This window comes from Perca fluviatilis, chromosome 12 (genome assembly GCF_010015445.1).
Source record: "Perca fluviatilis chromosome 12, GENO_Pfluv_1.0, whole genome shotgun sequence".
NCBI classification, from domain to species: Eukaryota; Metazoa; Chordata; class Actinopteri; order Perciformes; family Percidae; genus Perca; species Perca fluviatilis.
The window spans coordinates 16,712,732-16,737,999 of NC_053123.1; the positions used below are offsets into that span (position 1 = coordinate 16,712,732).

The 25,268-nt window shown below is 39.4% G+C and overlaps 1 protein-coding gene across 3 annotated transcripts; it reads right to left on the reverse strand.

Annotated features, from left to right (window-relative positions):
* Positions 1–20: 20 nt before the first annotated feature.
* On the reverse strand, positions 21–24,055 carry csrnp3 (cysteine-serine-rich nuclear protein 3). Of its 3 annotated transcripts, XM_039818204.1 has the most exons (6): positions 23,798–24,055; positions 22,859–22,899; positions 7,256–7,424; positions 4,103–4,362; positions 3,642–3,938; positions 21–3,422 (listed from the first exon to the last, which is right to left on the reverse strand). In XM_039818204.1, exons 3-6 carry the CDS (start codon positions 7,416–7,418, stop codon positions 2,271–2,273), a joined length of 1,872 nt encoding a protein of 623 aa, XP_039674138.1. In that variant the 5' UTR covers positions 7,419–7,424; positions 22,859–22,899; positions 23,798–24,055; the 3' UTR covers positions 21–2,270. The 3 variants fall into 3 exon arrangements, with proteins under 3 accessions (XP_039674138.1, XP_039674137.1, XP_039674139.1); XM_039818203.1 differs by lacking the exon at positions 22,859–22,899; XM_039818205.1 differs by lacking the exons at positions 22,859–22,899; positions 23,798–24,055 and adding an exon at positions 11,231–11,653.
* Between the last annotated feature and the right edge of the window lie 1,213 nt (positions 24,056–25,268).

The following is a 25,268-nucleotide window of genomic DNA, read 5'->3' on the forward strand; positions in this document are numbered from 1 at the left end:
AATTACTGAACTGTACAATGTTGGCTAGCAATTTTAGCATTTTTAATTAAATGTATTTCAAAACCATGTTAAAAATGAAACAACTGGAAATGAAAGCGTCTCCTTTTCTACAGTTGGAAAAGCAAACACATTGAAAACATTTGTACGATTTTGTGAAAAAAGTTTGCATTTCACAGAATAAGAAATATAATGAAATAAATCAGGCACATGAAGCTTTACAACTCACAACCAGCATGAAACAAAAGACAATTTTAAGATAGTGAAGCAATTTACTTAATACAGACTTTTAGTAAACCACAATAAATACACATTTCAATATATCATTCATAATAAATACTGGAAAATAAAAACCAACACAGGTATCTTAACTGGATGCAGTTTCATTGTATCTAGCCTTCTCATACTGTATGCTTTGGCATGATTAATCTGGATCTGGCCGATTATATGACCATGCTGATGCCACTGATTGCCTGAAAGCAGTCTGTACACTTCTTTTGTCCCACTGAGGTGGCAGGAGATGTCCCAGCTACTCAACAGTCACACAGAACCACTATAGGTCGGGTACTGACCCTTCTGATTATAAAATATGGGCAGATATTTGCAAGCTTGGAAGAGGGACAAATATCAGTATTCATGCAGGAGCAGAGAGCTCATGGTAAAGCACATATTACAGTAGTACTATTCACCAAATTATTGCAGTCCCCCCAGTGTTGAGCGGTCACTCCAATTTCCCATTTGTCACTGATTTAATAAAGAGGTTATTTATAGATTTTTGGTCAACATTATTATCTGGCTGCTTAGTCATTTTCAATGGCTCTAGGGACTCAGGAGTCATATTGTGTAGCTGTTAATTATACTGATCTAAATCATGTTTCATAATAAGCTTTGATTGTCAACTTGATCATTTGCTTCCCCCCATACACAATTATTGGGATATTTTGTCTTAAACTAATGGTGCTTTAAGTACAATTGCAAGTGCCATGACAGCCAATTAAAATAAATCTCAGTCAACTTAATTGAGGATCTTCTTTTAAAGGGAGTGCCTATTAAAAACGCTCAAACTATTGCACATAACACTTCAATAAAGCAAATCAACATCATTATTGGATCCACAAAAATAAACAGCTTAGTTATTAGACAGTCAAATGTGGCTTATACCGCATTCAAAATCAGAAATCCAATAAGCAGTTAATTCATGAAATACTGACACATTATTTCGGGGCAATATTTTGTTGACAGAACTTTGATAGAGACTGGTTTCTGATGCTTTTCAAATGAAGCCTATTATGCATTATAACTAATAAAGATAGTGTTCTGTTGTCTATAATGAATCATAGAGCTTCTCATACTTGTGGAGATATGTCACCCAGTGCTACTTTATTAATATCCCTGTATTAATCAAATGATTCAAAGAATAAATCTTCATTTGTAGTGGTGACTGCAAATCACGATATTCTAAGAGTGAACTGTGGAGAGGAAAAAAACAAGTGAGGGGCCATATTTTTCCATCAATCAAATCAATGTCAAGTATTCATAATTTAAAACCAACTGCATGCCACTGCACCCCCACACATAAGTGTAAAAGGCTGTTAATTGATTTCTTGATATTTTATGCTACTGATATTGTATTCCAAATATACAAATAAGAATTCAGGCTTTTTCATGCTTTTCAAAACCATAGAAAAGCATATAATAGTGACAAAAAGAAGAGAAATGTACATTATGTACACAACACATTTTTATATAAAACAATGGCATTTTTTTCCCTAAATGTCACTGAGATTCCCAAAACAGCATGCGTAATGTTATCAAAACATTTACAATATATAAGTGTACACATAATTCAGAAACAATAAATAAACTGACAATAAATCTTTTTTGCACATTTGACACATACAGTAGACATAGAAAAGTTCCATCTACAGTACAATATCTGCTTAAAACTAGAACTTTACATCTGAAATTACAAGATACATTGCACGGCATGACATAACTGATGTTATAAAATGTTTTATTTCATTTGTTCCATCTTGCAGTAAAGCGCACGCTGTAGTGGAGAAACCTTCAGAAGCAAATAATTAAAACATTTCCATCATGACCTTATGGCTTTATAGTTACAGATAAAAATGTACTGCAGTGCTGTAAATTGCTTTAAAGTGTAAGGTCAGATAATGCAAAACAAGGCCATGATTATGTTCCCTTAAAATACCACTTGGTCAGGCTCAAGTAAAGACGTAATAATGAAAGAACGCTTTCAAAGGCGAGGCCCACTAAATGGCTGCGACCTCGGGGCAATGGTCTGGTAAAGGGAGGTTCTTAGTGTTGTTTCCTAGTAGGGTCAGGTCAGAATGGCCATTAACACCGGACTCTTGCTGTGGCTCTTCCGCTGTTATACATGAGCTGCTGTAGGAACCCTGGGTGTTATTGTTCAGGTAGTTCTGAAATTGCATCTGGTTCTGGGTGTCAGGTTGCTCCACAAACGCCGCTTTGGACAACGCCTTCTTGTCCTGATCAGGTGTATAGCAGGTCAAGGGGGCGGCAGGAGCGCCGTTGGTCAGAGTGAAGTGGTGATTAGCTGAGTATTGTTCCTCAGCCTGATTAGAGTAGTCTGTGTACTGCTCGGCAGACATGTTGAATTGTCCTTGGGCGGCACTGCCGTTGGTCGCGCTGACTGGATCTTGGAATGCTAAGGCTTCCCCGTAGGGTTCACTGGTTTGGCTGGTTTGGCCATCAGAGATGGCACTGGAGCTCCCCAGCTGATAGTACTCAGCTGAAGAGGAGTTCATTAAATATGTGTTTCCGTTCATGTGGTTGTCATGAGCCACAGAGCCATCGCTGTAACACAGCACAGAGGGCAATGGGACAACCTCAGACCGAGACACTGACAGGGTGGTCATGTCGCCCTGAAAGTTTTTAGACTTCTCTTCATCTGCATCCTCCTCCTCTTCCTCCTCCTCCTCCTCATCTTCAGAGTCGCTGTTGGCTAAGCTCTGGGTGCTGGAGTCAGACAGTCCACTGCAAACACTGCTGCTATCCTCCTCGTCCTCATCATCTTCTTCGTTCTCCTCTTCCTCCTCCTCCTCATCTTCATCTTCTTCCTCGTCTTCATCATCTAGCGTCTCCTCCATCTCGTCGGCAGCCTGCAGGTGCATGCTGGCCGTCTGTGGAACGGCGTCTGACAGAGAGTACTCCAACCTGTGCTGGGACTGAACCAGAGGGTTTCCGGCCCCCAGGTCGTTAGTTTCGCTACGGTAACCGTTGGTGGGGGACGCCTGCTGCTGCTCACGGCTCTTCTCCAGTTCCAGCTTCATTATGGTATGCAAGAAATGGGTCCGAACACGGATAGGATTAAACTCCACTCTCCCAGTTGAATTGGTGCAGCCCTCTTTTGTGCAGCCACATGGAAATGACATACGGTCCACCTAAGGAAAACATAACATTTACTGTGCTATTCCTTCTATTTAAAACAGATGATCTGTGTAATGTGATAATGACACGATTGTTCCAAATAATGAATGGGCTTTCTCTAATATACTATATATCAGTCATTGATACATGCACCTTCTCTTTAAATGTACAGTATGTTTCTCTGTTTACAAGGGCGGGGATAAAGCTGAGGACATGCATGTCATTGGATTTACCTGGCACTTGATCCCTGCGAGGCTGCAGGCACAGGTCTCTGGGTCACAGAAGACTCTGCAATCACAGCCGCAGTCCTCTCTGGACATCCGGATCGCCCGCAGATCATGTTTCTCTTCCACATCAATCTTCTTTACCCCAGAGGAGCGCAGCAGTGCCCGGCGCTTTTTAGTAGTGAGAGGCTGCAGGAAGAAGTACTCATCTACCTCTGTGTTGTCCAGATCGATGTCGTCATCAGAAATGTCCTCTGCCGTAAGGGTGTTGGCCTCTTCAGACTCCACCGTGCCATTCTTAGTCAGCTGAAAACAAGAAGAAATCACATTAAAGCCATTTTATAAAAGCGAGAGAACACAAACAAAGTGCTGTTTTAACCAAAGACCAAATTCCTTTAAAATCCTTCACATTTCATCGTTTTGCCATACTGACATAATGCATATTCAATCCTATGTACAGAAAAATGTACCTTGAGTTTGATTGAATTGAGTTTCTCCTCCTTCAGGTGATCTCTGAGCATGTCTCTGTGGATCCTCTCCTGCTCCACTGCAAATTCACCCAGGGAGTACTGCCTGATCCAGCTGTGCCTGTTGGACATGCCCAGCGTGCTGCCTCCCTGGCTGGGCACGCTAGTGAAGCCCTGCCGCCGGCTGAAGTAGTACACTGTCACATTGTCAAAATGCACCCTCCTCGTCCGCAGGCGCTTCTCTCTCTTCAATATCGAGTCAGCTGCAAAGAAAGACTAGAATGTTAAAAACAGTGGTACATTGCCTGTACTTACTGTCATCTGGGTTGTAAACAGTTTTTGACAAGTCATTAATCCAATGTGGAAATAATGAAAACTCTACAATGCAAATCAATGTGTCAAGAACACTTTCAGTTTATTTTATTTTTTTATCATTTATACATCCTTTCATGTTGAAGCAGACCAGTTGTATAGTCATGTAAAGCGTAATATGAGGAATTCTTTCTTGCCAGCTTTACAGCGAGCTTCTACGTATCTTAGCGCAGCTTCCTAGGGAAGGATTTCATCATAGCTCTGTGCTTCCGCTTGGCATGCGAGTCCCCAGTGTGTCTTTTTAAGGAGAGCTCTACAAGAGGGAGAGGCAGAGAGGAGGGCAACGGCGGAGCATAAATAATCCCCTGCCTGGCCCAGAGCTAAAGAGTGCTGGTTCACAGAAGCAGTGTTCCCAGCGTTCACCCCATATCAGACAGACAGGACAAATAGAAACCATCTGGTTCTAACTGCTCTCCACCCCACGCAAGAGGGACAATGCATTACAGATCATTACATTATTATTACAGATGTAGAGCTGTCAGACTGAGCTGAGCTGAGCTGAGTTTCATTATCTATAAAGAGAAATGCAAACAGCCATCAGCTTGTTTTAGGTGTAAAAACAGTTAGCAGGTGTTAAGGTCTTTATAATCAGCTTTTTTGTTTTGAGGATGTCTATATTAAAACCTATATGAAAAACATTTTAAAGTTATTTTTAAAATACTATCTATAATCAGCAAGTTTTCCTTTACCCTTTTACCCTCTCGGAAACAAAAACATATTACAGATGTAAAACCACCATTTAATTGTTTCATCTCTCTGTCAATCAATGTACATGCACATGTTACTTCACAGGAGTGAAGTCTTCATAGTGCCCAGCTCCCTTGTTGCCGTCAGCTGACCTTCTCCTCGGCTACCAGCAGCTGCAGCTGACACAGAGGCCAAGCTTAGCCTCTAGGGACGCAGCACCCTACTTATGTATGTCTCGCTAGAGGGGGGGGGGACCCTGTCACCCATCTGCATGTCATTCACACAGATGATGCATCATCAAAACACAAATTTTGTATTGACTTTGCCATTAATTAAAGTTAAAAAAAGTTGTTTTTATTTTGGAAAATTGTGCACACACACACACACACACACACACACACACACACACACACACACACATCCTGTCCAAATGTGGCTCCTTTCTTTTGTTCTTTAAGAATTGCATTATTAATCCCCCAAAAGGATGAATCAACTGTATTATCTATTTCACTCACATTCTGTTTTATCTCTCAGACAATAGGATTTGCATGTGCACTGTGTTATTTACTAGTGTCTTTTTGAACCTGCAGAGGAGACAAGTCTTTTATGGCTGGGTTATTTTCAATTAAGACTGCATTCTTAATACAAAGTCAGTTCAAGCCAGAATAAAATGTGGAATCTCTCGGTAGTAGACCTCTTTTTGAACCTTGTGACCTTATCGTAGTAAACCAAAACAAGCTTTGCAGATCTGCAGCTGTTTAACCCTTATTAATTTGTTGTAATCTTGTCTGCAGCTGAAACAATTAGAGGTCCCATATTATGCTCATTTTCAGGTTCATGGGTTTCTACAACAACATGTTTACATGCTTTAATGTTCAAAAATCACATTTGTCTCATACTGTCTGTCTGCATATACCTGTCTGAAATGCTCTGTTTTAATGCCTGCCTCTTTAAGCCCCCCTACCGAAAAAGCCCAGTCTGCTCTGATTGGTCAGTGTTTCAGGATGTTCTGCATCTCGGAAGCTCTGCACCATCAATGCAGCCAGGTAATGACTACAATGGCACTATAGTAGCACTATCTACTTTTATAATGTATAGTTGTGACATCAAAAGTCCTGACGGCTCATTTAAAGGCACCATTTTTTTATATGGGCTGTTTGCATTTCTTTGTGGAATGAGTGTTTTGATACTTTTACAGTATTTTTTATAGCACCTTGACCTGCTTCTTTTTACATTATGGGACCTTTAATCCTGTAGTAGATCGACAGAAAATTAGTCTCCAACTATTTAAAAAATTGATTAATCCTTTGAGTCATTTTTCAAGCAAACACAGCCATGCTGAGAAATACAGAGAGATTTTTGTGGAGGCGATAGTCTTAATTAGCTTTGTATCAACTCATTTGGCAATGGCTTGAATGTAACAGACATTCATTATTATTAAAAAGTTACACACTAAAGCTTTAATGTGAAGTAATGTTTGCTGTTTTTCTGTTTTAAATGATTGTAGACTGAATATTTTGGGGGTTTGGAGTGTTGGTTGGTCACCTTAGGCTTGAGGAAAACGCGAAATGATCTATCATTCTATCCATAATGAAAATAATAGTGGTCTTAGAGAGGTACATTTACTTGTACGGTACCATCCGTGTTGCATGTTGCACACACACATTTTGAGACTGCATCAGCTCATTCATCTGGCTGGGCCTGTACACTGATGCCGGTACTAATGATGGAGGCTGTCTGTGCATCCTTCCCTTTAATTACAGCAGCACTGGTCTCTTAGCATCACTCATCTTCCTCTCCTCTCCTCTCCTCTCCTCTCCTCTCCTCTCCTCTACCTCTGCCCAACTATGCCTGTAAATTCATATTACACTCTCTTATCTACAGACATGCAGCTTTGTTCTCTCTAACCTGCATCCTGCATTGATTGTGAAATACAAAATCAGTCTCTGAGTGTTATTCCCTTCTTGATTAAAAATCCTTTTCAGTGCTTTAACTTTTTGTTACTTGAGATGAAATGATGACATTATTGTTTCTGTCAATTGTGCACATTAGCCACACAGAGCTCAATGCATGAATTTAAAAGACACAGGCACTCACGGGTGAAAGGGCCTGAGGCAGCGGGATTGACACTGTCACCGCTATCCCCACTCTCACTGCAGGAGACCTCATCATCAGACTCCCGCAAGGAAGAGCACGGGGAGGAGGAGGGTTCCACCTCCTCAAATTTCCTCTTCAGTATTCCACTCATGGTCCGCCGCATCTGCACCTGAAACCGAAAGACAGCAGAGGGGCCACATATTATTTAATATCTAGTTTAGGGCCTTCATAATCCTCAACACACTCAATTAGAAATGAGACCCAGACTCCCCACCCACACACACACACACACACACACACACACACACACACACACACACACAAAAATCTCTTCTGCCGCTATCCAGACTCCCAGGCGTTCCCTGGGCGATTGATCACCTTGGTACAAAAGAGCTGAGATGGAAGGAGAAAGCTGCTAATTACATACTACGTCTGCCTTACAGGAAGTTCATTCCACTGTCTTGGATTGAGAGGCTGGGGGGAAAAAAGAGACTGGACCAACTTGTCTTGCACTGCTATCAGTTACAGTGAAATCATGTACAATATATATGTATTATGTACAGTAGTTGAATATTGTGATTATGTGCATTTAATTGATAATACTATAAAATAACAGAAATATACACTAGATTAAAATGCATCTAGGAAGAAAACTCATCTGGTGCTTTTTCTAAAAAACATAATGCAACATATTAAAGCATGCATCCGTAGTATTTGTGGGATGTTTGTGTGTATTTATACAGGTGCAAACACATTCTGATGTGCACTTCCATGTAGCTATTGAAGTGTGGCAACAACACAAACTGATTTGTACATATATCACACATCATGCAGCACTAGAGAAGGAATAGGTGAGGCTGTTGTTGACAGGATAATGAATGACATCCTGTACATCTGTAATGAGCTTCTGTTATGTCAGATGCTTCCTACAGAAAAAAAAGGAAAGGCCTCAAGCGAATGCAGCTACAGACATAGCACAGCATAGTAAAAAGAAAAACACTGGTACTAGTGTACTGTGACAGGCTCTAGTTTGCCTTATAATCTGCAACAAAGTTGTAATAAAATAATTGCAAAATAATAATAGCAACAATGGACCACTAGATATTATTCCTGCTACAGACCTTTCAGTGATAACTACCATTAAATAATAACACTATAACATTAGCTCTACTGTTAAATCAGGCACAGCAGTGGTATGCACAGTTTCTGAAAAATACATAAATAAAACTATCTTTGTATGGCTGTGTAGGTGCAGCTTAATGTTTGTGGTTACAGCATTTCATACAGAGGCTGTTGTAACAGAAGTGTTACAGACCACTTCAATGTCAATTGAGAGGAGCCATTAACTCCCTCTGACTGATGATGCAATTAGACAAATAAACAAGAACAAGCTCATCAGTCAACTACACTTAAACTAATCACCATTACGCTGAAACAACTGCATTGTAACTGTCCAACAATGTATTATTTTGATTACTTTTTTCCCCTTTGAATACTATTCTGCCATTATTCTTCAATGTGTAATGGCTGTAACATTGCAGGACTAATTTATTCCCTTTCCATAATATGAGGCATTGCTGAAAATGTAGTCCTTTAAGGTACTGTATTCATCTGAAGAGCCCTTTGTTCCTTGTTTAACCCTTGTGTGGTGTTCGGGTCTGTGGGACCCATTTTCAATGTTTGCTAAAAGAAAAATTATGCTATTTATTATTTCTTCTAACTCAAACTCATTGGCCTTGGCTCATTTTCTGTGAAGAACATAAAAAATGTTCAATGACTGCACACGGTACACCCCCCCCCCCCTCCCCCCTCCCGACACATAACTATTACATATGAGGTGTTTGGGTCTACTGGACCCGAGTGTATTTAATTGTAGGTGAAACTATGTTGTCTTTCTGCACCTGCTATTCCCACACAAAGTTACAAAATTGTTACATTTCAAGCACTTTCACCTGTTCTAATTAAGTTCTAAGAAATAAGCATTAATAATGATAAAAAATCTTGATTCTATTTTTTACCTTTTTATAATTGAATTTCCTTGTTTTCTCACAAAAAATGAAAATGATCATATGATCATAAATGTGCTCTCACAGGGGTAAATGGCAAATATGAACCATAAATTATGTATATATCATTTGTAACTGAGCTAAAGTAAACATCTGTTAAGTATTTTTACATACATGGTTATGGCTGTATTGATTTAAAAGCCTAATAATGTGGTGGGTCCACCAGACCCGGGAACACTGGCTGTGTAACAAAAATATGAACACCACACAAGGGTAAAACAGCAGCAGCTGGAACGTTATTTTAAAATATACCCAATAACACAACAGTGCTGCTGTAGCACAGCGAGGATTGCTATGACTGGCAGCTTTTTCCTCACTGCTTTCTCTCTTGGAAACTGGAATCAGTAAAGACAGCATCCATCTTCACGCAGTCCAACTCTGTCTATCTGCCAGAGCAGCTTGTGGAGGAGTTCCATATACAGACAGCCACAGTGTTTCATCTGGGCTCTGCTATCGAGTCATTACAGGTGCAAATACTGCCTGAGAGAAAGAGGTGCAACCCAGAAAGGACTAGAGCTGCCAGCAAGATGGTCATTGTTCCCAGAAGGCTGTGCTTGTTCAGCGCAGTGACATAGCACCGCCAGCATTTGGAGAACCTCCAGAGTCAACAACTCAACCTACAACTAAGGAATGTAAGGCATCCTCCATTTGTGAGAAAGTGGAGCAGAGAGGAGTCTGTCAGGGTAGCCTTCCTAAAAAGATTTCCTTTCAGAAAGAAATGATATTAATTTGGAAGCAAGAGGCGGCATCCTGACAAAGAGTGAACCATCTTTTTTGATTCTGTAAAGCCAATAACTGAGCTAGCTGACAAAAAAAACATCAATCTACTCAATCTACTTTCTCCTCTGAGTGGTTATGACCAAATGACATTAATTAATCAATGAATCCTAAAATATATTAAATTAATCTTGTGAGAAGTAAAATGTTGAAGCTGCTAATCTCAAATCAAAACAGTGAAGAAACACATTTTCATAATCCACTTCATGTGTTGGCAAACAGGAGTGGAAATTTCCACCAGAAATGACCTGTGTAATTTTAGTCCATTTCCTAGCGAGGGTCCTAATTAGATACCATTGTTGGAAACCTATTTGTATGCTTAGCCCTCAGCTGATGCTGCACTATAGGCTTTGATACCAAAAGTGGTTTCCATGGAGATTCTAATGTACTCTCACAACTAGTGCTTTACCATATCACAGTGTTACTGTGTATCAGTTTTTTTTTAAGACTAAAGCCCCAATGTTGGTTTATATATAGTTTATATAAGCACAGTATATATATATATATATATATATATATATATATATATACACATACTTTCTCTGATTAATGCATTACTAGTTAAATTGCATTCTTTTGCGACAGCATTAAAAAGGTAACATCTTGACACTGGATGGGCATGACATCATAAGCCACAGGGCTGTGGGTAATCTAGGGTGAACCTCTTTTATCATGGCTAAATAAAAACCAGAGATTGTTGCTCCTTTCTAACAGCTCTTTCTTTGTCTTCACTGTTGCCTTACCACTAATCATGGCTGGGCAGCATACACTATGTTACAAGGGAGAAAATCCCAGAGAAAATAATGCAGCAAAAGCCAGCTTGGAAAGCCCCTCCCTGTGTTTGCCTCTCTGTGCACACACATCAATTGTGGAAACCAACTCCTGTCCTTAATCAACAGCGCTCACCACTCTGTAGCACACTTGCATTCTGAATACAATTATTTTCCTCCTCGTCATTCACAAAGTTCTCACATTCAAAATAAAACCGATGTGACAACACAAGCCTCAAAACACTCATGCCAAGTGATGCCAACAAGCCTATGGCATCTGGTGCAAGTCATGACACATCAGTCCTATGATGACCAGATTACACTTCTCTGTGTGTGCTCTGGCCCTCACAGGAACAACTGACCTGTATCCAGTGGCAGACTGTGACTCCTTTCACCTCTTCTCACAGCAGCACAGCCACACAATCATACATGTCGCTATTCAAAAAAGGTGAAACATGATGAGTGAAGAGGTTCCCATTTTGTTTCAGTCCACTGACTTGCAGCGACCCCTGAGCTCCATGGGCATGAGAAAAAAGGGTGCAGGAGTGTGAGAGAGACTTGTAATGTTCCAGCTCTGACTGCACTATCGGTACCATATGCTTTATTGTTGCAAGACGACTTTAACTCCCTGTCTGTCACTGTTTTCCTCTCTCTCTCTCTCTCTCTCTCTCTCTCTCTCCTCTCTCTCTCTCTCTCTCTCTCTCACTCTCTCTCTCTCTCTTTCTCTCTCTGGCCACACAAAGGCTCATTAGCTGCAGCCGGCTGAGAGGCAGAAGTCTGACTGGAGCAGAGTGGAGCAAAGCAGAGGCAGCCTGTTAGATCACATGGGTGGGATGTCTGAGAGAGAGAGAGAGAGAGAGAGAGAGAGAAAAAAAAAAAAAAAAAAAAAAAAAAAAAAAGAGAGAGAGCATGCCTCTGCTCCTGCTGTCTGCAGATATTTTTACCAACATGAGCCGGGGAAAGGGAGGGGGGTGAGTATGGGGGAGGAGGCAGAGGTAAGGGGGGTCACAAAGAGGGAAAAAGACAGAATGTTGGAGAAATGTATGGGGGGTGGGGGGCGTATGGGAGATACAGGGCAGTGGGAAAAGAGCCGGTGGGGGAGGTGGGGTGGTGTGTGTGTGTGTGTGTGGGGGAGGAGGGCATAACAGAGATGCAGAGAGGAGGCGATTCAGGGGGGAATAGTAAAGGGGAGAGGGAGAGTGAGGAAGAGGTGGAGTGAGAGTAGGGAGGTGGAAAGGATAGAGAATGGGGGAGAATAGAGAAAAGGAAAAAGGGAAACATCTGATGCCAAGAACCACACAATAGGAGCATCGAGAGAGCACGGGACTACAAAATAAAAGCTTAAATGTCTAAAAATCCAGGATAAATCAAAATGAATGTCAGAAAAGTACACTATAACAAATATTTATGTAAAAAAAAATGTTGGCATATTGTTTTATTCAGCTCCAATAACTAGCATATGAAATCTGAACATATACCTGGAAGAAGTTGACAAGAAAATATCGCCATATACTACCTCAATAAGATTTGTCAGCACTGTAAATGTGATCCTACACTTATTATGCCAGGAAGTTCTGCAGAAGAGTTAGTGGGCCACAGCTTGTGCAGTCAGAGAGCCATTATATCATTCTTGCACTCAATTGGACCGTATTTCAACATAAAAGGTCCTGCACTTCCTCTTACAGGATCGCTTTAAGTCTAGAGGCTTTTTTATAGCCAGCATAACCATTCTTTACGAACAAATGATTGTTTCTGAGCACAAACATACAAATTGTATAGCTAGCAACATTGCTGATCAAAACCTCTTATTTGATGATTATAATCCATTGCGGTTTAGCTAGGTAGTTTATACAATGTCTGTTAAAGTCAACATTTATTGACAATCTTATGTAAAGGGTTGATGTTGTTACCTTGATGCAACTTTGAGGAAACAATTGTCATTCGACCCTGCAATGTTCTGCATTCTCACCAGTGTCCTCACTGAACCTCGCCTCGACAGCACTGCGCTCCTTCTCCATCCTTGTTGTCTCTTCCTCACACTGCACAAACTGCTTCTCTCTTGTGTACTATATAACATCATCTAGCCACAGACACATTAGCAAGCTGCAGTAAGCTAATTTGGTCTTGTACCTTCAAAGATCATCGCAGATATGAATCACAGCTTTTTTAAAGCAAACAGTATAAACTTAACCTGTACTAATCTGCAAATCAGAGCTGTATTTCTACATAACACGCTACACTGAATTTAGTAGTAATAGTAGTATTAGTAGTAGCAGTAGTGGGAATATTATATTATTTATGGGTTTACATCCCTTCTAAGAGTGACGTTGACCATTGAAATGGCTCATTTTAAACATGCACTCAGCACACCAGTTGAAGTGTACTGACAGTACTCTAACAGACTCTGCTGAGCACTCAAAGATTACAGTCAGCTATTATGGCTGAATCAGAAGGACCAAAGAGCAAGCAAGCATCACAACACAAAAATGCAATACTTCTAATATTGTATGTATCTCTGACACAAACAAAAAGTGTACATTACAGAATCACAAACACCATATGTATTGCAGGTCTACTGAATTGGTCAGGATTACTGTACCATTATCGTTGTTACTGTGTACCCAATTTAGATAAATGCTACTCCGATCTAACTGATCAGACTAATAAGAAGGCTCATGTCCCATGTCACAGTTGATGTGTGTGTGTGTGTGTGTGTGTGTGTGTGTGTGTGTGTGTGTGTGTGTGTGTGTGTGTGTGTGTGTGTGTGTGTGTGTGTGTGTGTGTGTGTGTGTGTGTGTGTGTCTCTCTCTCTATCTCCACTTAAAGACCACGCAATTTAAATGATTGCCAATGACTCAGTCATACTAATAGGTGGGAACATGAGCTACAGTGGTTTGTGCCTGCTGGATCTGTGGGGTCTAGTTCTAGGTCACCTAAGGGTGTAAAGCAAAGCTACTATCTCAATCTTAACTTGAATGATATCTGTAAATTTATAAAATGGAAATGGGAAGCCATGAATCAATGCCTGATTTTCTGTCTTTTAAACTGCTTGCGTCTGCCATTTCATACTTAATATGAATTTAAATCAATTAAACATCTTTTAATACATGCTCATTTTCTTAAGGTTTTTAGCATCTAAATTAATTGTCTGGGCTAATCTCTAACTGCCATACTGAACAACATTACACACTTCCAACCCAGCAGGTATAATAATTGTGACAAAACAACATTAACCCATGAATAGGCTGTTAAATACACTTTACAAGTACCATGAACTAATTTAGTTTTAAGGGTTTCTGCTTACAATTACATGAAAACCTCTCTGTGTTCTGTTACATGTTCTACTTGTTTAGCTGCTAAATTAAAATAGGAGCAAAACAACCTGACCAAACATGTTCCTACTGTCATTTTCTCTTCAAATGTCAAAGTTCTGTTACCCATTTTTAACCAAACTGATTTTCATCATTACAGTACAGGTTAAAATGTCAATGTGAAAACAACTGTAAGGAGATATCACATAATATATACATCCATTTCTTTCAGCCTGGTTGTTCTTCTAATCACTTCGATGAAATGTGTTAATAGATGACCTTATCTGCATTCCTTTAATGATTCATCCACGAGCATCACACATATATGCTGCCCTATTACATGAAAATGCAAAACATAAGCTGGAGAGATGGCATTTGTTACACCATTGCGCCAGTGATGGTGACCTATATTTGCTCTGACTTTCAAGAGGCTTTCATATTTCAATGAAGGGAATTGAAGACAGCAGGCAAAATAAACAAAGAAAGGGTTTCGAATGAATCATTTGTACATACTGTAATTGGGGCCATATGCAAGTCCTGCCCGAATCACAACACAGTAACAGATGAAAGGCAAATTCTAAAATATGTTTTTAATGATATATTCGAAAAGAGTCTTATTGTTCGACACAAATAAGCAATAGAGGAGTGCTTGTTATTTCTCACAGAAAATGCCATAGATTTTTTATTAGATGTTTTCTGTTACAGAGCATCTACAAAGTAGAAGAGAGTTTTGTCTTTTGTCTATACTCTCTGAGACATGACCTGCCTTATCAAAAACGTTCCTGCAATAGCTATTTCCAGGGTCCTTTGCACAACATTAGTGATAAAGGACCTTCACAGTGTGTGCATGTGTTAGTTAAAATGCAAATTGTAAAAGCAATCATTGAATAAACCCTTCAGTGATCTCTGCAAAACATTTGACTCTGAACTGTCTGGCTTCATGACAACAAATCAGCAACTGTTTGCCAGCAGTGGCCATGAATCAGAACCTTTACAGTAATGGAAGAAACTGGAGTGAACCAAGGATGAATAATTGCATCCACCCTGCTTATCACCTTCATCACAGCCATTATCCATCTCAAGACTTAACACAGCTATATCCCAGTATGTTAAAATGTCATACAGAACAGACTGAAGGTTCTCCAACCTATATAGATAGGTATAGATTCAAGCCCTTAAGGTCAAGGATCTCCGTCAGGTCGCCATCAGCTGCATCTCGCAGCTCTACTATAAGGCTGCAGTATACAGATCATAATGCCATCTGCCATCATTTAGAACACGATCTGCAGTGCGCCCATGGTGCATTTCCAAAGACATAAAAGATACTTGGAGTGGCCATAAACAGTAAGTGGATAGAAGTTGTTCTGGACTATGCCACATCCCCACATGTACCATATATCACTTTGCCTTCCTTGGAAGTTTGTCTCTCCTCAGAGCAAATACTGACACAGAAATGCACGATCACATCAGCAACACAAGCAGGCTTTTGCCAAACTGAGTTGCCGCTGTGTGGTGCAGTGGCCTAGAACACTTACAGTACAGACATCTCAGAGCACTGCAAAATTCATACCAGAGCTGCCTCCTAAAAATGGACATCCATTGGGAAAGAGAACCACAAATGTTAGTATGTAAGAGGAAACAAATATTTACTGTATTTCCATCACAATCATCAAATACCAGCTCTGAAATATTTTTTTGGATGTAGTTACAATGTCTGACTTGTGTGAAAGCAGACACTTCACTCTCATCTACATACTGGCAAGCAGGCACCTAGATTTTGAAGAGAGTTTCACTGGGACAATGTTAGGACCAACTACAAAACGTTCCACATCAAAACCAATAAATGGATGGACATTGCCCATGCAGACAAAGAAGGCAGGTCGATTACCATCACTGTACCCTTATTACAATAAAATCTGTGGTTCCAGGAATAGAGGGGACAGTTGTGGTAAGGCCACATGTGTAACTAGTATTTTTTGTATGAGTACATTTGGTATTAACTTAAATATATTTCTATCACAGCTTGATTAAGGTTAGGAAAAGATCATGGTCATGGTTTGACCTGCAAGTGATATTTTGACTACTGTATTGACATTTGACTCTGACATTTTGCAACTTGAGCGATCAAATTAGCACGAGTAATACAACATGAGGCGAATTTACGTGGCCGGTGTGAACACAACATAAGACAGCAGGCAGATATCTCTAGCTAACATGCTCAGATCATGGATGTATTAAGAAAAACCACGTTCAAAAATGTCGCTCCATTCATTCCCATGAAATTTGCTAACTAGGAGCATACAACGAAAGAGTTTTCAGGCTTCAGTGGACTTCCATGTTTAGGGGCCACAGAGCATGGGCACAAGAGCACTTCTCCAGCCGAGCCGTTAAGAACTTACGAGAGTTCCTCTGGCTGTGCCAGCCGACTTTCAACAAGTTGCTAGTGGAGAAGGTCAAGCACTGAGCAATCTAAACACCTAGGTATTTTTCCCAAGAATTGATGGAGACCAAAAAGGCCAGTGAACATAAGACTTACGTTGGTCAGGCAACCAGAAACATGACTTTAGATACCAATGTTGTTGTGTCTGTTGGTTATGTAATTAATTAAGTGTTTGCTACCACATCAGCTAACTAAATCAATTACTCAGTAGTATTAGATAGAGTTTGGTGAGTATTTCTGCACCCTGGTGGTCAAAAATTGCTTGTTGTAGCTTTAAATGTTTCTAATAGCAATACTGACATCCGAAGTCTGTGTCAAAGTCAACTGCCCTCCACTCACACCTTCCCTGCGCTATATTAATCCATCAGAATTGGAGAACATTGCAGATGAATATACGCAGGTCACTAATTAGTCAGTTACATATGTATACAATAATTATTTGCTACATATTATATATTTTTAAGAGACACATATCCTCCAGGTGTGTTTGTATGCCAAATGTGTATGTGGGAGGCATAGGAGCGGGGTTGTGCTCTGTATCGACGTCTGCCAAATTCCTATGCCATTCAGTATGGCTGGTTGCATCGCAGACTACAAGTGTTTCCGTAGTGATGAAGCACATATTCAGCCAGATGGCTTGGCAGATCTTTTTATTACTTCTCTCTTCTTCTTTTTTCAATGCAAGAAAAAAACAATTTCATTGCAGTTGACCATGTCTGAGTGACTAAGGGTGCACGCCAGTAGAGTGAAACCCTGAAACCACAAAAGATCCTGGGCCATACAGCCAGTCTGAGGTTGTGTTCGCACTCATCCATCACTGGTGTCACACTCAGCCATACACGGCAACCTTGAAAGAGAGGGAGAGGAAGCTAGGCAGAGAGCGATAGATAACTACATAGATATAAAGAGAGAGAGGCCAGGTCGCAGTTGGACTCCCCTGAGGAGAGGCTGTGGCCTGGATGATTATACAGCTACAGATGATGTCAGTGGAGGATCCCTGCCTCAGAGAGAACACAAACACACTGCTCATATATTCATTGACACTGTTTTGTAGAAGGGGTGAGACAGATTCCTAAATTATACATGAAAAGGGTACAGAAGAAAGTGTTTTGTAATAGGTCAGGGGGCATCTCCCTTAATCTGTAAATGTCCTAGCATCATATTCAGGAATAACACAATAATCATTTGCATCCTGTTCCTGGAGAACATATAGGGCAGAAACTCTCATAGATCATTCAGATATAAAAAAAATTAAAATCCATGTGCAAATGATGCAATTAAGCTACAATATCTAAAAAAAATGTATATGCACAATCCCATGCCGTCTTTGCAAGTGGCCTGTCATTACTCATGTTAGGTACAGAGCACTGAAAAACACCTGCCTAATTGTTCAGTGACAATAGACATTTGCTCAAGCTGTTTTTCCCATTGTACTGCAATAAAGCTCAGATGGACACATTTTGCAAATAAATAACACTAATTGTCAAATAAAGTCATCTTCATTCTCAGTCAGCCTATAAAGAATTACACAAGCACAAGAAAAAAAAAATTCAACACAATAAACACAAAGGAATCCATTTAAGGAAATGTAGTGACATCCTCAGATTTATGCAAATGAGACTTCACATGCGCTCTGTACATTTGTTAACTTGCACTTGCCTGAGGCTGCAGACAGATCCGCTCCACACACATGAAAGGAGGGGGCAGGAGAGAGAGAGAAAGTAAGGGAGGAGAGAGTGTAGCCCACTGCTCAGCACTCAGCACACGGAGGAGATGCAGCCTGGTGATGCCTGTACAGCCTCCCTCCTGCAGCTACAGTACAGCCGAGAGCTGGGAATCATTGATCTGTTCTTCCTCCTCATAGAACAATAGAGGAAGCACGGCTCCTTATTAACCACATGGGCTCAGAGAAAAGGGTGACTCCATGTCTAATACATATCTAGCTGCAGCAGTTTAACATCATATTAAAGCATAGTTGCAAATAACTGTCAGTATTATGACTGGCCAGTGTACTACTGTAAATGACATGAATGATAATATTATGGCAAGAACTTGTGAACTAATTTCACTAATTTGCATGATGTGTGGTTTCTTCTTTCACACCAAAAAGCAGCAGTGTTTTAATGAAATAGAGCTACATGCTTAAATGGAAGAGTAATCTTTAAAAAGAGATTTGATCCAACATCTTTGTTGTTACAAGCAGTGATCAAAATATGCCAAAGCAGACAAGCACAAACGAAGAACAAGCTCCACATTTAGACTAATGTTTTGATTTGCTGTAATTCAAGTCACACAGTGCAGAGGCATAATCAGGTACTCTCACCCTCATGTCAATCACAAAAGCTCACCTAAATTATTCATGGCTCTATATTTTATTTATGACTATATTTTCCCATGCCACCTGAAAGTTCGCAAAAGCCGGTTTTGCTGGCAGGAACAGAGCTGCCAAGCATTTCATAGAGACAGGGCTGCTTTCATCTCTCACACAGGCTGGGAAAGCTGTGGGATGTGGAGTTCATATTCTGGAGACAAACCTTATCATTTATATATAGCCAGTATCATGTTGAGATCTTGAATCATTTTTTTATATGCAAAACATTCACACTGTTATCTGAGAAAATGTGTGAAGTAGGCCAGTTCTGCATGTAATTACAGTATGGTAAATTAGAGTGATATCAAAAAACAAAGTGACACAAAATACTTCCTGAGAAAAATCAATATGAATGTTATCCAGGATACACACCTTTTTAAAATTTTGTGTTGTTGGTTAGGATTTTATCTGAGATTGTAACTGTATGAAATAGGTTATATTATGTTAATCTCCCCCTATAGATCATGGATATATTATTGATGGGTATGTATGTTTCTGTCTTATATTGTAAAATGTTAGTCCTTCTTCTATTTCCCTTTGTAACAATAATTCAATGTACACTATAAAACACTAAGAGTGCCATTTAAAATAAATAAAAAACGTGTATTTATTTTTGAGTTTTTTTTAAATTACAGCAATGGTGCTTTTTGGAGAACTATAGCCTATGAGAGATCAAATAATCAGACATTTGGTTGCTGAAATAATTTTTTTTTAAAAAGCATTCAAAACATCTGCACACATCTCAAATGTGCAAAATGTATTTTCTAAACTTTTGGTCACAAAGACCGTTGTCACTGTGCCAACACATGAAAAAACGTTTGTATAACTTTTATGTGGCTGTCAAAGACTAGAAAAATAAAGTTATTATTATTATTATTAATGAACATTAAATAGTCATGACTAAATAGGCTAAGCATCAAATTATAGCTAGATCAGATTTGACTGACAGTGATTAAACTAACCAACTAATTCAAATCCTGATTGTTGCATAAAAGTACGTGGCATCATGTTTTTCCAACTGACACGTGTGATTACCAAAGTCCATTATAACTTTAGCAGAAAATTGCTGAAAAGAAGCTGATTAAGAAAACATGTTTTCCATACCTTTAAAGAAAACGACTCTAATCCAGATTTTAAAAGTTGAAATCAGACCTTACATATACACTAAATGTACTTCATCTATTTTACTTCTTAAACCAGGAACTCTCTTGAGATAAATTATTTATTTTACAAAAGAGACCTGCTCAAAATGGCAGCATAGTAGTTGGCCGCATAATTCATTGACACTTACATGTAGCACAACAAAACAAAACATGAGAAGAATTGAAGAAGTAGTTTAACTATTTTTTTAAATTACATTTGTCATGAAACATTTTATGAATGTGGTTATGTGGTGTTTGAATGCCTCATATGAAGGAAGTGTTTTCAAACAAAGTTTATCTTGTAAATGATTAAGCCCAGGGTGCATAACACTGATTTGTTGTGCAATAGACATAAATGGACATAACCTTATCTTATCTTAAATTATTTGGTCTAAAATTCCTAGTGGTTTCCTTAGTTTGAACCTACTACAACTATGTGTGTATCAATGCATTGGCATTTCAAGTATCACTGACTAAGAATAATGGGAAATTAAATTTCCAATTGTAGAATATCTGAAAATCAAACAAATAATTACAGAACCACTTCAGATGTTTATGCTTATTCACACTGGTTATATAAAGACTTTATGTGGTGGCATATCGTGCACTGACAAATAAAAGTCATTAAGGCACAGCCATATGTTTTTTTTTCTTAACACCTAATTAGCTGGCAGCAGACAAAAGATTCCAAATAGGTGTCATGGCAACATCTCAAGAGAGCGCAGTCCTAAACTGTGAAAGCCCAGAGCTTACATCTAAAACAACTAAATTGGAACCATGAACCCTGCTGAGACGCACAAAGGTGCTCTGTAATATTAGTTATTTGTTATAAATATTAATCCTATACTTGAACCATATATATATATATATATTCAGTATTCATATTCATATTCAGACTGAATATGGAGTTACAAATTGGTGTTTTGTAAGAACATAAAGTGTGTATCACCCAGATCATCTTAACTGATAAAAAAGACGAATATCCATATAAATATCAGAGAATGCTGCCTGGTGAATGTTGCTGCTTTTACCTGCCTGTTAGCTTGTCGCCATGTTCCAATTCATTGGAAAAATCCCTTAAAAGATGTTTAATTTAAAACTACAGAGAATAAAATTTACCATAAGGAGACAACCTGCTAATTTTAGGAAAATATGGACACCTTTTATATGTTATTTTTCGATGGTCACTGGGGTAAAAATAGGGGTGAATAATAGGGCTCTTTGTATGCAGGAATATAAGATTTATGAATGAGCTGTATCAACATATCAATTCTATATGAATAATTTTCTTCTTTTTTGTATTGTAATTTCTACGGTTTATTATTTCACATTCCAAATGTTTTGTTATGTTAGGGACAGAAGGAGGAATGGCTGAACTATTCCGTGCACTATATTGAGTCTTTTCCATGTTTGTTGGGATACATTTTTGCATATAACTCAGAAAATACAAAGAAAATAGAATTACATAGTCCATAATGTTTGTTAGATTCATCTCACTTAACTTATCCAGGTGGTAAGATGTCAGGCAAAGTGTAAAACATTTAGACTTACAACTTCGGCTGATTGTTTTCATTTCTTGCTTATTTCCAAAACACAATCCAGCTAGTCTTCCCCACATTACAATCTGACCTTTAACCTCACTTAGTAAATCTCCCTGAACCTCCAGGTAGAGCTTAAAGCCACAAATTCTTAAGCAAACAAAATTTATTTGGCTGTGCATGTGAACCTCTGTTTCACCCCACACCCTCAATTCACCCACACCAGCCTCCTGCAGAGAGACCCTCCTTAGTGCAGTCAAGCCATAACACCTTTCCCGTGAATCTTTAATGGACCACAGTCCCTGTTATCAAGCTTTAGCCATCTGTGCTACAGTATGTAATAGCAGCATGACTGAATCATTTATTCAAATAAGTCAGCTTAATGATGCAGCTTTTCACAAGTAAATACATCTACTTAATGTTGCAATGTCCTTTAACTCAGTGCCACATGTACTAATTAAATTCTGCTCCTCTGAGGACTAGGTGCTGATAGATTGAGGAGACAGATGGATTGAAGAGGAAAAATCCCCCCCCCCTCACCTTTCAGATGTCAATCACAAAGATGGGAATAGTTGTGTGATTGCATGTGCATGGTCGCATGTTTGAGTGCATGTTTTCGGACAGGGATGGACTGCCTTTTTTGATGCTGCCTTTTTCTTCTGACTAAAGAGGCTGACAAATGATCAATAAAGAAGGCATGGCTGAATAATTATACTGCCAAATTCAAGCCTAATATGTAACAAAAAACAGATAGTTAACATAACTGCAACTTTTGATTACATTAATGTAATCGTAGGCTATTAGAACTACAAGGCAACAGTGAAAACAATGAATCTATCTGTCTTTACTGCCTTGAAAATGTCAAAGCCTGTGGTTTTCACATTTTTATAGCACTGATGGTTGATTTGCTGAAAAATAGAAAGAATATATCCTCTTTTCATCATGTTGAAATCAGAAGCATCTCTCTAGTATAATCCGGTGAGAACAGCACAGCTGTCTGTATTGACTAAACACTGTTGTCTGCATCAACATCACATCATATCTTGTTATCAGAGGGTCTTTTGTGGCAGCGTAGCAACAGTTGTGCAAGCTTTGAACACCATCTATCTCACAGGCATGACTTCAATATGTTAATGTTTTGTGAAGGCTGAAAGTATTATTTCAGACAGCAAGGAGATATGATCTTACCTTTAGCAAAATATATTACACTGCAGTGACCCGCCTTTGTTCTGTGAAGAATAGAGAAGAGAAACAGAAAAAGTAAGGCTGCTGCCAATTTATGAGTAACTCTCTACTGTAATTTCTAGAGTTACAAGATTGTGCAAAAGGTGACTTTAAATCATGTTTTATGCTGTGTTGTCACAACAACATGAACACAAAGCCATTATTTTGTAATGCACATTTTACACAGGTTTTGTCACGGAAACTTGCAATTTTAGCATTGATATATAGATGATTGACAGAACTTCGTCTAAAATCTCTTTGTGAGTCACTTTTAGAGCTGGGGCGGTTGGAGGGGGCATCCCCGGGGGATTAAGGGAAACATGCTCTCTGCCTCCTCTGCCTGTTTTGCAGGAGGCTCTGCAGGGAACCAGACTCTCTTCTCCCAGCGGTTTGCATGAGAGGCTCAGTTGGCCACATATCAGTCAACTGGCGCCTAGTACAGTAGCCTGTATGACACACATGTGCGACCTCAAACATTATACACAAAGGCACTGGAGCTTTAACAGTCAGGATCCCTTTGGGCTCTGTGTCTATTATAAACATGTGTGGTGGTAATCCTTTTGTGCACAAACTAAAGTGTATACAATGAAATCACCAATGGTTTAAATGAAACAAAGAAAATGTGGCCTTGAAGTATTAGAGTAACTGTCAAATGTCAATGACTATTTGTACCAAGCAGACTGAGGTTTGATGCTAAGAAGAGTTTGGCAAATGGACTATTCAGGGATGGGTCCTAACCAGTCCCAACATATTAAGGTAACAGTTCAGCAGGCAAACATATAAAATGTGTTATTACATTATGCAACACAGAAAAGGGCGAGAAACAAAGATAAAAGGCTTACATTTGTACCAATTTAATCAATGCATGTGTTCAAATACAGGCCTATGATTGCTCATACTCACCATTCATTTCGTTACTCTCATCAGTATCCAGCCAGTCAATGACGCCCCTCTCTCAATGGACTTCACCAATTTTCCCTGAACCAGTTTTCCTCTGCGGAAATCCCCCACCGCTGTGAGATCATTAAAAACTGCTACCGGATTTCCCGATTAGGAAGCTATTGGAAATACCGGCACAATTGTCGCATATAACAACAGTGCTTTAACATGCACTCTTTCCGGCTGCTCAGGGAACAATGGTGCAGCATCGGACTGACAGCTTCACGGCCAACGTGACACAGTCTGTCCAATCATGGTTTAACAAACCAGGAATCATCCGCAGAGCGCTGCTGCCTGCCTGCCGGCCCACTGTAGGCTTCAACGCACACATCCCACTGTGTCATCATGTGCGCTCACTGTTGCCAAAGAAGGTGGACTTAATCATGATTTAAAAAACACTTTAACAGGGATGTATAGTGTGTGTGTATAGGCAGCAATTCATTTAAAATCGTATCTTTGTGTATGAAGATGCTTAGTCATTTGAGTGAAAAGGCATCTAAAAGTAGGCTTAGTCATTGACTGGATTTCCTGTTTTCATTCTCGACTAAATCAGTTGACTTTGACTTCTACATGAGCCGGTGTTTTCTTATGTTGTAATATGTTTGTCTCCACTAGGCTATACGTTATTTTAGAAGCTGAACTTTGCACCACGTGCTGCAACATTTGGACAGCATCCCTCCTGAATGTATAGTAGGCGCTGGGACGTGCACAGACATTTTGGGGGGCAGGGGCTCATGTGAAAAAAAGGGCACCTCTCATAATTATTTCTAAACAAAAAGTTAAATATATTAACACAACTCTGACTTCCGTACCAATTATTTTAATGGGATCCCAACAAAGTCTAATCTCCCGACCAGTTATTTAGATTTTATATTCAATAAATACATTTGTTTGACAGGACAGCTGTGCGCAAACAGGAATGTATTTATTTATGGGGAAAAAAAAGGCACTTTCTCTCTAGGAAGCAAAAGGGCAGGTGCTCAAGCCCCCTTCGATGTCTGTGTGTGCACATGCCTGTGTAGGCCTATTACAGTGGTCTCTGTAATAGTTATGATTTTCAAACGAGCCACACATGGTAATGAAACTGATGAAGAGGCTTATAAAAAGAAACAGATGCCTTGGCAAACACCCATAACCCCACTATATCAAATTGAATTAGTCCCCGCTGGGTAATGTAAGGTAGATCAGCAGAATGTAAAGGGTGTCTCTGTTAGGTTAGAGCACCATGCAACAGGAAAGCTTTGTTTGTTTTTTAGTGCAAATAAAATATTCAACATCAAGTCCTCAACACATGACTTCGGGTCGAGGGTTCTTATAAATCAGTGAAGCACATCGCCATCTTGTGGCCACAGTGTTAAACAACAGATGTTCTGTGGGCCCAAAATCTCTTGTCATGATTATATCCAAACAGAGCCAAAAGTGTGGGCGGGTATAT

What these genes read in the sequence shown, in the direction of transcription:
- csrnp3 (XM_039818203.1), bottom strand. An exon ending in TGCCTCAGGCCCTTTCACCC is followed by an intron (nt 4,363 to 7,255) that starts GTGAGTGCCTGT and finishes CTTTCTTTGCAG; the next exon opens with CTGACTCGATATTGAAGAGA. An exon ending in TCAATTCAATCAAACTCAAG is followed by an intron (nt 3,939 to 4,102) that starts GTACATTTTTCT and finishes TCTTGTTTTCAG; the next exon opens with CTGACTAAGAATGGCACGGT.